Below are 13824 nucleotides of genomic sequence, written 5' to 3' on the forward strand. Positions count from 1 at the left end.
TTACTGAGGTTCTGTGGTGCTGGCAGAAGGAATTGTGGAAGATGGCCATGAAAATAAACACTGCCCACCACTAGTAACAAATGGTGCTCCCTTTTTCACTTTTTTTTTTTTTTTTTTTTTAAAGTACCTCAGGAAATTACTTTTGCAACTGCTACTCCTCCAGCTTCATCTTTCATCCCAGAAGACAGTGTCATTAGCCAGGCTGTGAAGCATCACAGCCAATGTCAGCCTTCAGAAACTGTCATCGATGTCTCTATTGTTAATATTATCTATAATTTCTTTCATTGCCTGCAGAACCTATTCAAACCTGTGAAAACAACCATTGTCAATTCAGACCTAGACTTAACCAGGTAATTCATAACTGAGAAAAAAAGATCATAAACATGGCAGGCTGTAATAGATGTATCAAAAGTGAACCCCAAAAGAGCCCTGCGGCACTTCCAGAGTTTCCAAACCATTTATTAGAAGCCTGAATTGTGCAGTTCTTGGCTAGACAGGTATGACAAACAGTTATTTTTAAATTGGCTATTTGGACATGCTGCTTTCCAGTTTGCACACATATCTGCAGTGATTTTGCACATAGAACAAACCACTATGTAACTCTGAATCATTAAACTTGCATTGTAATTACCAACTCACTAATCAAAACTTTCCTAAATTGGTCAAAAGGGAATCACAGCTTGCAGCTGTTATCTTGCCTTTCTACTGGAAGCCTCGAGCCTGAATGCTGTTACCTTTAAATATTGAATGTTTGCAGGAGGAAGCAAAGGAACATTTTTCATAAGAAGCATATCATAAATTAGAAGGAGAGGAAATTCATTTCCTCAAGTATTTCCAGAGACGTTTCCCTGGCAGTTTGTTGTTTGCTGTAAGTGATCAGAAATAGTATCTTCCTCTTGTTGAGCATGAGAGGTATCTCTGAAAGGCAGTCATTGACCTCTGAGAGTTTCCTTGACTAAAGCACAGTCCAATTCCTGAATGGATCACATGGAGTTCGACAGCACAGGGAATCTCATCACTATATCCTGCAGAAAGGGAGGAACAGGGGTGGCACAGTAAATGAGCTGGAAATGGCTTCTAATTGTGCCAGGAGAGGTTTAGGTTGGATATTAGGGGAAATTTCTTCCCTGACAGGGTGGCCAGGCACTGACACAGGTGGCCCAGGGCAGTGGTGGAGTCCCCATCCTTGGAGGAGCTTAGGAGCTGTGTGGATGTAGCACTTGGGGACAGGGTTTAGTGGTGGCCTTGGCAGCACCAGGGGAACAATGGGACTCAGTAATCCTGGAGGGTTTTCCAACCCAAACAATCCAGTGATTTTTACAAGGTCACTCTCTCTGAGGAAAGGCTTCTGCTTGCAAAGTTTTGCACCCCAGGTAACCCCTCACAGCCCCTGCCAGCCTGAAGATGCTTCACACAGATCAGCCTTACCTGAAAGGGGGAAACAGTCACCCCCAGCTCTGTGTCAGAGGCAGGTGCTTGTCACTTGCTGTGGTGCCTCTCACCCTTGCAGCAGCACATTCCATCTGTTCCCACCTGCCTGTGCATCTCCAGCTCCAGGGTGGCTGCCCCACCTCTGCTGTGGGGCTTCCCCTCATCCTGTCACAAAAACCTCTCCTGCCATTTCCCTCCCAGAAAGCCCTTCCTTAAAAAAAAAAAAAAAAAGCCAAGATTAAACACAGGTTTATATTCAGGTCTTGGAAACGGACCCACCTCCACCATCCCTCATTTTAATCTCATCTGCTCATCACTCCATAAATATCAACCTGCAGAGCTTTGGACGTGTTAAGATTTATATCCCTGCTGTCCTCTGAGATTTAATGCCTCCTCAATGTCCATTCATCCTTATGCATACCCTGGGGACAAAATCAGAGTCAGAGAAGATTGACAGGCAACCATTTCACGAAATATTTTTAAGAGGAAAATGTCTGCAAAACATCTGGACTTGAAAACAAAAATTACACCAGTTCCTGTGTCCTACAGCGCTGACAGGTCAGACAAAAGAGTTTTTAGATATATAAATGCATCTATATATATTTTAATATAAATAATAGAAATGTATATAAGATAGTTATATATAATGTCATATTATTGTATGTTGTCATACTGTTTCAATATTTATATATTGTTTAAATAAATATTTATATCTGAAATAATATATATCAAAGTTAAATACATATTATTTAAAGGCCACAGTTCACAAAGCCAGCCAGCTGTGTTGAAAAAGAGAAGAATCATTTTTATAGCGTGGCCTTTGCCTCCTCAAAGCTGGGGTTGCCTTCTGAATACTTCCTTTTTGGTCTTAGAAGTTTTGGTTTAGTTTAACTTTGTTCCTTCTCTATGAAAAAGATTAAGTGGAAGATAAAGATTGTCTTATTGACAGTTTCCATCTGGATGGCCTCAAAAAGACCCTTTTATTCTAGAGAGCCTGATTCTTCAGCTTAACAGGTGTTGCTCAAAGGAAAAACCCCATTTGTTTTGCCTTTGTTTGGCTGGACTTTGCCCATATCAAACTCAGCTTCCTTCCTGCAGCACAGCAGGACCCCTCTGCTGCCCAGTGCTTGTGCACCCATCCCTGCTCTCCAGCCACAGAACACTGCACTCTTCCTTTCCCTAGGGCTGTCTTCCCACACCAGACACCTTGGCAGTTTTCCCTGTACCACTCCCTGGCACAATTTTGTTCTTATGCATTTCTTCTCTTCCATTATCACTGCAACCTTCTCGAATTTCTACTCCCATACACACCCACCACATTCTCTGGTCACAAACTGAACATTCCTCCTTCCACTCTCCAGGTCCATTGAGTCTCCAAACTGAATTTCTGCTTTTTTCTGTGTTGGTTCTAAGGTACACAGACACATCTCACCCCAGTGATCTCACCCACGAGGTGTCCCAGGTCTCCTTCCTGCAGATCATGCTCTGGATTTGCTCCCTGTGTTCAGAGCATCACCAGAGCAGTGCTGCCCTCCCTCCACCCGCTGCCATTTCACACTGCAATTAACCAAAGTGGTTATTATCAATCGGCAACGGCTCCATCTCACCTCATTTTCTCCACATTAAAGATCAGCAATTGCTCAGCTGTCCTGACACAAATTCCCTCTCCTCTGCCAGTAACCTGCAATAACAGCCCATGTTATTATCCCCTTTTTCTTGTACTAGTACAGGATTAGAGCAGAGGGTGTGCACCATCAGACTGGCCTGAAATCTGTGGTACAGCCCTTTTTACACCCCATCTTGCAAAAAACACCTTTCCCTTGTGAGCAGAAGATTCCAGCCTTATCCTTGACAGGATGCTCTCAACTCCCACTCCTGAACCTGTTCCTGTGAAAGGACATTCCACCAGACAGCCTACGAGATGACTGAGTGCTCAAGCAGCCACATTAAACTGTGATATGATATGACAACAAGAAAGTTTCTTGCCTTTATTTGAAGGCTTTTTATCAGTTACAGTAAGAATTGTCATTGCAAACCAGAAATTTTTAAAAAAATGAATAATAAAAGTTAAAAAAAACATCCACGAGTCCACCTGCAAGTAAGACATGTTGGTACAGAAAGGAGACATGAGCTTTTGCTTCTTCCATTCTGCTTTTCAAAGAACTGATAGAACTAAGATACTAGGAAAGGTTGGATGCTATGGGAATCATTCCAGCAGGTGAGCATTTAACAGCATATACTGTACCAGGGTAACAGAGTAGCTATGTTAAGTCTATGGGTTTGAGTTGAGCCTATTGTAATTTGTTTCCCAGAAAGGACATTAAAAACTAGATTTGCCAAGATGTTATAACGGAGCCATAAATTGGCTACCTGAGTTCTATTCTATTCATGACTCATCTTGGTAGCAAAGAAGTGATGTAAGCAACTGGAAATCTTGAGCAGTGTGTGGCTGACCAGATTGCCAGACTGCAATTCAGCTTTACAGCACACATCCAGTATGTCCACACATCCATTGGCCTCCCAAGGCACACCAGCAGCAATTCTGGCTCAGCCTTCTCTTGGCAGGAAAGGCCATTTACTTGCTTTGACCAAAATCAACCCATCTGATGACCTGTTGCTTCCCAGTTCCACACATGCAATCCTCTTGGAAAGAGACTTGAAGCAACCAGGTCCCAGTGCACAACTTCTGACCTCCCAAAAGTCATCTTCACCTTCAGCCACATCCTGCTGCCACCTTTTGCCTTGAGTTGCTGGAATAATGGAATATTTAGAGTCGAAAAAAAAATATGCTTCCGACTTCAAAGCAAGGAAGTAATGGGAAAGAAGATTTTATGTGCATCAAACCCCAGGTCTACACTGCTGCAGTCCAGCCCCAGCTGTGCCACAGCAGCAGGCAGTGCCAGCAGTGCCTGTTCTCCACAGTAAGGCACCCACAGAGCCCTCAGGGGCAGGGAAGGTGCTCCCCAGCACAGGAACAGCCCTGCAGGGATCACTTCCCATTCCAAGGTCAGATACATCCCATGAGCACTTCTCTGCAGATGCTGGTCTGTGCACACAGCTGTGACAGGAACGTTTAAGCTCATCTAAGAAACACAATTCAAGTCAAACAAATCAGCTCAGTTTACAGTCAGTCTGCTCACAGAGACTGGTGACAGAAACAATTAACATCTTGTTTGTCTGTAACTCATAACCAGTGTTTTAGCAGTTTCAAAACACCTTAAATACATGTAAAGTCAGGTGAGAGCATTCCTGTAACACATCCCTATTCCCACACCAAGAGGAGGAGGAGGAAGTCAACACCACACTCACATCCCATCGACTTGTGGGAGGGAAAATACAGAAAGGAAAAAAAAAAAAAACAAAAAATAAAACAACCATTTGTGCCAGCACACTCCAAACAAAGTTCCAAGACTACTGCTACTGAGGTTAGCAATGCCTGGGGCTGGGGAATGGAAGCTGAAATTCCAGGTCCTGCAAGCTCCACCATGAAACTACCACGGGCTTCAGCTCTGCCTAATCGTATCTGAAAGCATGAGAGACTCCAGCAGACATGACACTCTTGAAATACAGAACTTTATTTAGAAACTGCTTAAAATAGAAAAACCCTGTCAAGAAAAATCCAAGTCAAATATGGTTTCTCAGTAAAATGGAGTTTTAGGGCAACAAAAGTCTAAAAGGCCACAAGAGAAATAGCACCACTGCAATTTTAAACAATGGCTAGAAACTTGCATTTTTGGCATTCACTGAATTTGGGTTTTTCTCTGAACTTCACAAAGATTCATGCACTACACAATTACCATAAAATGCTCTCCTACACACGTTTTAGGACAAGCTACCACCAGAAACAAATGAATACAAGCACAACAGGACTGATCAATCTCAGTAGTGAAGGGGGGTCAGAAGTCTTGCAGGATCTTGCCAAACACAACAGTAATGAGGGGCATGATAGCAAAAAAAGGACAGTTAAGGAAAGTATTTTAAATATTAATATTTAAGTTAGTCTCAGTACTGTATTTTCTGCAATAACATTAGCTCTGTTAGCCAGCATCTTTTAGCTTTTACCCCAGAAGACTACTGTACTGGCAAGTGTTATTACTAATATGCCCTGGTTCAAAAGGGAAAAAAAAAAAAAAAAAAAAGAAAGCAGACAGAAGAATGTCATCCTCATGTGCTCAATTCACTTTCATTCAAAGCCAGTTGCACAGTGCAAGTCCTGTTACAACTATTGGGCGTGTTCAGCATTCCTCGGGATGGGAAAGGGAGAAGTGAGAACAGAAGGGATTCCAACAGAAATGAAAATAAACAGAACAAATAAAAACAAGAGCCAGGAAGAAAAATTACTTCTGAAGTACATCTTAGGCAGTAAGACTGTGTGCCCTTTGCTTTGTTTTGCTTTTCTTACAGAAAACACAGTACGTTTTGGCAAAGCCACAATGCCACAGAAAAAGGCTTCAGCGCTCTTCAAGGTAATTTATGTGTCTCAGCTGTTCATACTCCCTCTAATCTTGTGACAGGCAACGTTAAGGCCCATTTCATCGAGAACTAATCACTTAGTAAGCAGCTTTACATAGGAATGGAGTTTTGTTTTAATAGCCCCTTTTGAGCACTTGCTGACACAGTGAGACTGCCACGCAAGGGCTCTCGGACAGCAGTGAATGGAGTTAAACAAACGTCTACCCCAATATGAAGCACATAAAATCTCCCATCACATTACTTCAATTTGGCATATGGAAGCATATTTTAAATACTCTTAAGGCATTTATTATAATTTCTGTTCTGCAATTTCACATTAACTCAATCTTTCTGTGAGTCAGTCTTTTAATTTCTCTACCGCACACCGCCTTAGATACAAAAAGAGTCTTCCCACAAACCAGTGTTTTACCAGCAAACCATTCTGCAACGAGTTCCAAATATTCAGCCTCTTGCTCCCTAAATATACCACCTCGATGTGAATACTGCTCTGCTACAGCGTGAGAAAGAGCTCCTAACTCAAACCCACTGTCAAAGTGAAACTTCCGCAAAGTGCACTTTAAGAAGAGGTACTTTTTGCTTATGAAAAGAAACCAGTGAGTCCTCTAAGAATAAAGTGGAGTATTTTACAGTTAAGCACATGATCTGGGGCAAAGAATTCTGATGTTGCTGCTCTGCTGGTACAGTATGTGGTCTGTTAATACTCTTCTTGTTCCTCCTGCGGTGCTCCTTCGTCAGGTATCACAAAGCCTTCCTGAAGGGGAAGAAAACAAGTGCTTTAATGAAAATGTGATGCCAAACCAGTTCCTGGCTACTCTCTAGGTACTTTTTTTTCCTCTTACTTCAGGTAAGACACCCTTAAGTCACTGCATAGTGTCAAGATGTATTACCAGAAGTATCCTCCTCTTCTTTGATCTATTTGTTACATACTACTCATGAAAGGTCTACCTTGTTTGCTGTCTGACTACAATTAAGTTATCTGATCCTTAATTACAGGAAAAAGCTAGGCCATAAACCTCACAGGAAAAAAAAAAAAAGGTAGAACTAGAGGGAGCACTGGAAAGCAAACCAGCTTCCAATTACAAGGGCAGGAAGAACTGTGCAACCCAGTCTATAACAGATAACTTACATCTGTGGCATAAAGAATTTCCACAATCCTCTGCAACACTGGATCATTCTCCCCTTCATTCTCCTGGCAGATCAATTCAATGTTCCTTAATTTGCCAAAGTAGAAGTCTCTCTCCTTCTCCAGATCTTCAACAGTCATTTTCAATGCGTTGATCTGCCAAGAGTCATCAATAACAATTATATCCACCAGAGATAGAATTCAGTAGGATCTATGCAAAACAGGCATCCCAAAACTTCTCAGAAGGATGTTGATATGCAAAGCACTTAAGCAATAACCAATATATAGGGGAGGGGGGGGGACTGTGAGAGGAGAAAAAGAGCCAAATTCTCAAATTTTAATATCACTGCCACAACAAAAATCCACTCCAACACACACAAATCCACTTGTAAAGACTAAAGGCTGATTCCATGCAATAGGTACAGCACTGACTGCCTGCAGATCTCTCTGCTCACACATTCTTTCACAACTCTCCTGCTGACAGCAGGTTCAGTTGTGTTGCACTCCGGATTTCAGCGAGGGAGCAGCTGCTCATAGCTCTGTTGGAATGCTGGGAGAGCTGCAACACAGCTGTGGGAATACTTACAAACCCTGCTATGTGTGACACAGCCCACACTGGGGTGAAATGTCTGGGCACTCGTGTGCTACAGGGAGGGGTTTGCTTCCATCAGGAGAGCAAGACCATTGTAACAAAGGATTCCAATTAAGTGATTTTAAATGAGCTGATTCAGATGGTTTTCATCCATCTGCCTGACCCAGGCACTGTGGTATTGGAAAAACAAACCTGCACACAACTCTACCAAGCAGAGGTCAGTCACAGGGCTGTCCTGTACACACCTGCTCGATCAATCCCGCTGATTCATCGTCTCCTCCACCCTTTTTGCCCATCCCAGGCCCAGCTTTGGGACCTGCTGGGGTCCTCTGTGCAACAATGGGCCTCTGCGGGGCTGCAAGATCAAGTCACCAATTAATTCAAATTCTCCCTCCTATAATGGGTACTATCCCCCCTCCAAACATGCTTAGGCACAAAAGAGCTCAAAGATATGTTCCTTCCTTAACTCCACGTAACATGTCCTTTCTTTATGGCACACTTGGCATCAATCCTTGCCATTTTCTCTCTCTTTTATAGAAGACTGTTCTTTCTGTAGCCTCCAGACACCTGGGTACTACAGCAGCCTCAGTCTTTGACCCTGGCATGTCTGAAACAAGATGCAAAATACTAGAATCCCATACACTGATTTTAAATAGCAACCCAAGCTTCATTTCCCCAGAGTTTTTCCATGATCTAGATCATCTTTGAACTGTTTTCTCTACCTGCACCGCCAGTACCGAGAGATTTCCTGGTTTTGTTCACAACTGGAGTAACAAGGTTTGGTGCTATTGTGTCTTGGCCTTGTCGAGCAGCAACAGGATCATATTCCTTCCCATCATAGTTTGCATCAAAAAATTTTTTGAACCACTGAACAAATTCAAAGTTGTCCTGAAATTTTCCTTTCACTAGTTTGTCCACAGGAATTATCTGAAGAGGGGGGAAAAAAAGAAATAAAAGGAGACTCATATTAAGGGTAAAGAACCTCTCTGTGTTTTTATATAAAGTGTTAAAGTTAATGCACTCAAAAGATATGCAAATTTAATTCTTGTCCAGTCAAGGGAAAATCCCCCTTGACCATAACTACGTCAAATAACAGAATTTTTGAAAACCAATCATGCTTTGGCTTTGAGGGTCCAAATAATTTTAAATAATTCTGCAGCAAAGTTTCTGTTAGACCAAGTTTACAGATAAAACTTCCTGTCCACATAAAGCTGGCTCTGATGAATCTGAGCTGATGACCAACTCCAGAACTGCTACAGGAGCTAAACATCACTTTTATAGCAGACTCCAGCTTCTCTGGGATGAGGTGTATAACTAAAGACTATTAAAAAGATGCAGCAAATAGTGAAGTTTTGTTTGTGGGGATAGTTTTTTTCATAAGGCATTTGGAAGCCAGGCTGGCCAGAACTGTCCTTCTATCTGAATAAGCTTTTTCACAATTTCCTTTTCACTAGCTAAAAATCACATATGTTAATATCTAGAGGCATTTAAAAACCATGTAGATGTGGCACTTGGGGACATGGTTTAGTGATGGGCTTAGCAATACTGGGGGAACAGTTGGATTCCATGGCCTCAGAAAGATTTTCCAACCTTAGCAATTAGGTAATTCAATACCCTTGTAAAGAGGAATTTGGAATCCCTAGGACTATCATAGCAGTAGGTTATGGGAACATACCTCCTACAAAGATGGTCCAAAGAGGAAGCTCAAGCAAACCTTATCTCATAGAAATTTCAGTATTATTTTGTGCCACAGAAGTTGCACAGAATTAAAACAGTAACATTCATCTCATCATTAAGAACTGGAAACCTGACCTTGGCTGAAATAAAGTAAATTGTATCATAATAGATGTGAGGACCCCAAGGCAAACCAAAAAGTTCTGAGATTTACAAACCAAAATCAAACTCTGTTCCCAGATTTATTCAGTTTTAAATCTGAAAGTTCATTCATCTACATTAACATTAAAAGCAAAGAGTCAGTTATAGCCCAGCTTACTTTGTCAACACCCATTCGTTTAAAACCTGCTTGTAGAACTTTGAAGTTTTGAATGTACTCATGTTCCAATTTTGCTTGAAATTTCACTTTCTTGAGTGTTACAGAACCTGGGAAGAGCATGTCCATGAACTGACAGTATGCAGCACCTGCCAAGAGGAAAAGAACACAAAATCCTGGGATGAATTAAGTCAACTCAGCTCTCTAACCTTGGTGAATTTCTTTCCAGCCAGGTCAGCAAACTGACCTGACTCACTCCTCAGTCACACAAGCCCTTTAAAGGCAACAAAGGCAAGAAAACAGGAACCTTGAGTCTCCTTTTTAGTGCAGCATGGACATAAATGAGCTTAAAGGACAGGGAAAACCAAACTTTTGGGCTCATTACTTGAACTCTTATGAATAAGAACAAACCTGCCTCCATAATTCCAAGGGAAAAAAAACATCTAATGAATAACTTGACTTTCCTCTCTTCATGGATATCAGTATAGATCTGAGATGTTACATGTGTCTAGCAGGCATGTAACCTTGTCTTAAGAAGACTACTAGAACTAAATCAGAAAAAGCATTATTCTAAAAAATTGTATTTAACCATTCTTGGAATCATAATACATTTTCCTCCTATACACAATTCAAGGTGCTCTCCAAGATAAGATGCTAATAGCTGAATTATATTTAAAGCAGGCTTTAGTCAAAGAACCAAAATAAGTGCTTCTTCCTATTAATTTAAACCCTTCATATCCTCCAATTCAGCACTTGCTGTAGTAAAAGAGATTCAGTTCAGCCATAGAGTGGACAACTACCTCCATTATCTGTAGCATATATACACACATAGTAAAAAAAAAATAGGTTCAAACTAGATCCTCACTCTGCAGTGATGATACACAACCATCAAAAGCACAACAGTCAAAGCATCATTCCCACACCAATATGAATGAATTAAGGAGCAATGGGAATCCTAACCTAAGCCACCCAACAGCTACACAACAAGCTCTTGGGAGGTACTGAAGGCCAAGAAGGAACACAGAAGGGCATTGACCTCATTGAGCTACTCTGTTTATCTCTACCATATCCTGTAAGGGTTCACTCTCTTACCAAGATACTTCACAGGCTCTCCCACTTTCACCTGCCACCACAAGACTTGATGTCATCCACCAGTGCAAACTAAAAGCAACAAACCAACTCTTGCTGTTTGCCCTCCCCTGTGTCTCAGTTCACTTGCTGCAGAACTCCAACCCCAAGTCAAACACAGAGGAGCTGCCAGAAACCAGGGGTTTGCTCACTATTGGCAGTCAGAGTCATAAATGTGATAAAAACAGAGGGATCACAGCCTAAGTCAAAGGGCAGTTTTTGTGCATTTATGCAACCTCAAACTGCTGCTGTCACTGCTCCCCTTGCCAAAGACAGCACAGCAAGCTTGGGAACTCCAGCTTCCACAGGACTATGACAGCAAAATCCACTTCATCCCTGCCAAGGCACGAAGCATTTTTGCAGAGACAGAAAAGGAACTGTTACTCAGGACATACCACATTAACAGCTCTCAGTCTTTCCTCAAAAAGAGGTGAGCTGGAATTCTGCAGAGCCAGTACTAATTATCCTCACTTCCACTCAGAGCTCTCACAGCATTCAAGACTCCACCAATCCCATGCAAATCAACCCTGCACACAACAGGGTTTAACCTGCCTATCTGAAAGCAGACAGTCCTTATCACTTCCCTTCCTCCTGTGGTCCTAGATGTTTAGTTCCCTCACCCTTACAGTTCTTACATCATCTCACTAAACAAAAGCCACTACAAATACCTGTCAAATGCCTGTTGAGTCCCTTGCTTCTCTGTAATCTTTGGGATTGTTTCTTCCATGGACTCAGCCACACCCTGTATTGACAGTCCAAAAACTCACTTTTAATTAATTCCTCCTTTTATTCCACCTCCAGTTTCCACATCTCATCTTCCATGAGCAACATATTATTTTAAAGTCACTGTATGAGCCACACTTCCACTTTTCACCGAGTGCCTGTGGTAGTTATCCAAATTATCTTGTACTCGGGCTGCATTCTTAGCCTTGAGTTTTTTTCAGCTCTTATTCAACAAACTATTACCTTTTATTCGTTCTTACAAGCCTCCTCCTCCCACACACTCCTCCCTATGATGACACTTGACTCCATTTCTGCACCACAGACACTTCCCCTTTCCTGCCTACTACAGATGAGGTTGAGCTGTGCTGAAGGTGGTTCAAGCTCAGGTAAGCCGGGCTGGCAGACTGGATGTGCTCCAGGACCACGAGGAGTTGTAAAGTCCTGCAGATGACCCCACGAGTCACTGCTCTGTCTTCCTCACACGCTTCCAGAACAAATCACAATTGTTTTTGGTAGTTACACTTGTAAGACTTACTTTATCCATGCAGACTAAAGGCTTAACTCCTCATGGGAAAACACCATCTTCCTCAGAGTCTCTTTTCACATGAACAGCCATTCCTTATAGCATCTATGCTGTTGTGAGTCATGAGAACGTGTCTTTTCATTACACTGACATTATTAACAACCACTTCAATAGCACTCTGACCATAACTGGATCATAACACTAACCACGAATCTGTTCACACCAGGAGCTCAGCCAGGAGCACAGCCACAGCAGGGCAGCACACAGGGTGCAGCTGCACCTCTACAAAACCAGGGTGCACATCCCACGTGGAATTGCCCTCAGGGTGAACCCCCTTACCTGAGCACAGCTGCTCAATCTTGGTCAGCGTCAGCTGCAGAGACTCATTGATCCACGCCAGCATGTCATGTCGGCTCAAGTTATCGCTGGTCACTGAAGTAGAATACACATTCACTGCCATTTTCTGAAAGACAGAACGAGGTGTGAATGTCACAGACGCTGGGCTGCGGTGGAGCCGCTTCCTTTGGAGCCTTCCCGACCCATCGGCGAGGGAATCGCGAGGCAACCGCGGGCTGCCAACAGCTGGGAGGACCCTCCCGCACCACCACTGCAAAGGGCTCGGCTCCGCGATTTCTGACGAAAAATCAGCACCGACCGCTCACGTGGGAACCGCTGAAAGGAATCGCGGCTGCGGCAAGTTACTCATCCCTGTCCCCCGCGCCACCGGGCACGGCTGAAGCACTTCCTGCCCGGCCGCGGTATCTCCCCGGGGATCGATACCGAGCGGCCGCTCCCCGCCCAGCCCCGCCGGCACAAAGCGGAGCCGCCGGTGCAGCAGCCGCCGGGCAGGGCCACCCGCGCCGCGGGCGGGGCGCGCCCCGCGCTCCCGCCGCTCCCGCTCCTCACCACCCGCCGCCGGTCCCTCCGCCCCGCCACCCCCGGTCCCCGCCGCACCTCCGCCCGCCGAGGGGCGCGGCCCGGCCCTGCAGGCCTCGCGCCGGTACCCTCACGGCGGCGGCGCCCCGCCCTGCCGCTCCCCGAGCCCGGGGCCCTCCCCGCCGCCGCCCGGCGGCCCCGCCGCGGCCCCGGCCCGGTACCTGCGCCGCGCTCGCCCCGTCGGCCCCGCGTTCAAACCGGCCCCGCCCGCCCTGACCGGGACCGCGTCACGCGCTCGCTGCGCGCCTGCGTCACGCGCACGTCACGGCCCGCGCGGGGAGCGCCGCGCGCCGGCAAGGGGCGGGGGGCGGTTGTCAGGGGGCGGGGCGAGCTGCTGCGTTGCTATGGAGATGCCGCGCCCGCCCCGCCCGAGGGCTCGTCTGCCATTGGCCGAGCCGCTGGCCCCGCCCACAGCGGGGGTCCCGCGTGCTCGAGGAGCGGGGCTCGGGCCCGACGGTGCGACGGGGCCGCTCCGGCAGCGAGCACCGGCACGGCCCGGCCTGGCCCTGAGCACCGGAACAACCGGGCCCCGACCCCCCGATACAGCCCGGCCCCGATCCCCGGCACGGCCCGGCCCCGATCCCCGGCACGGCCCGGCCCCGATCCCCGGCACAGCCCGGCCTTGATCCCCGGCACGGCCCGGCCCCGAACCCCGGCACAGCCCGGCTGTAAACCCCCGGTCCAGCCCGGTTCCGACCCGGCACAGCCTGGCACTGCTCCAGCTCTCCCAGCCCACCAGCACCGGCCACCTTGGTGTCAATTGATGTCACCTCAGCAGCAGCAGGAGGGGCAGCTCGGCTCCCTGGCTGTGCCCACCTCCCACCGTGAACCCCCTTTATTTACCCAATAAGATTGTCCAGCCATACAGAAATACTCATTTTTAATCAGACATGATAAATGGTAAA

General features: G+C 45.4%; 1 protein-coding gene across 3 annotated transcripts; it reads right to left on the bottom strand.

Annotated features, from left to right (window-relative positions):
- Nucleotides 1-4985: 4985 nt before the first annotated feature.
- Nucleotides 4986-13229, bottom strand: MAPRE1 (microtubule associated protein RP/EB family member 1). Of its 3 annotated transcripts, none has more exons than XM_079321503.1 (7): nt 13081-13229; nt 12323-12446; nt 9613-9758; nt 8357-8546; nt 7865-7974; nt 7031-7183; nt 4986-6655 (listed from the first exon to the last, which is right to left on the bottom strand). In XM_079321503.1, the coding sequence occupies exons 2-7, from the start codon at nt 12441-12443 to the stop codon at nt 6599-6601; spliced, it is 777 nt and encodes a 258-aa protein (XP_079177629.1). In that variant the 5' UTR covers nt 12444-12446; nt 13081-13229; the 3' UTR covers nt 4986-6598. The 3 variants fall into 3 exon arrangements, with proteins under 3 accessions (XP_079177629.1, XP_079177627.1, XP_079177628.1); XM_079321501.1 differs by having other exon boundaries at nt 8342-8546; XM_079321502.1 differs by lacking the exon at nt 13081-13229 and adding an exon at nt 12938-13058 and having other exon boundaries at nt 8342-8546.
- Between the last annotated feature and the right edge of the window lie 595 nt (nt 13230-13824).

Source organism: Erithacus rubecula, assembly GCF_903797595.1.
Source record: "Erithacus rubecula genome assembly, chromosome: 18".
Lineage (NCBI taxonomy): Eukaryota > Metazoa > Chordata > Aves > Passeriformes > Muscicapidae > Erithacus > Erithacus rubecula.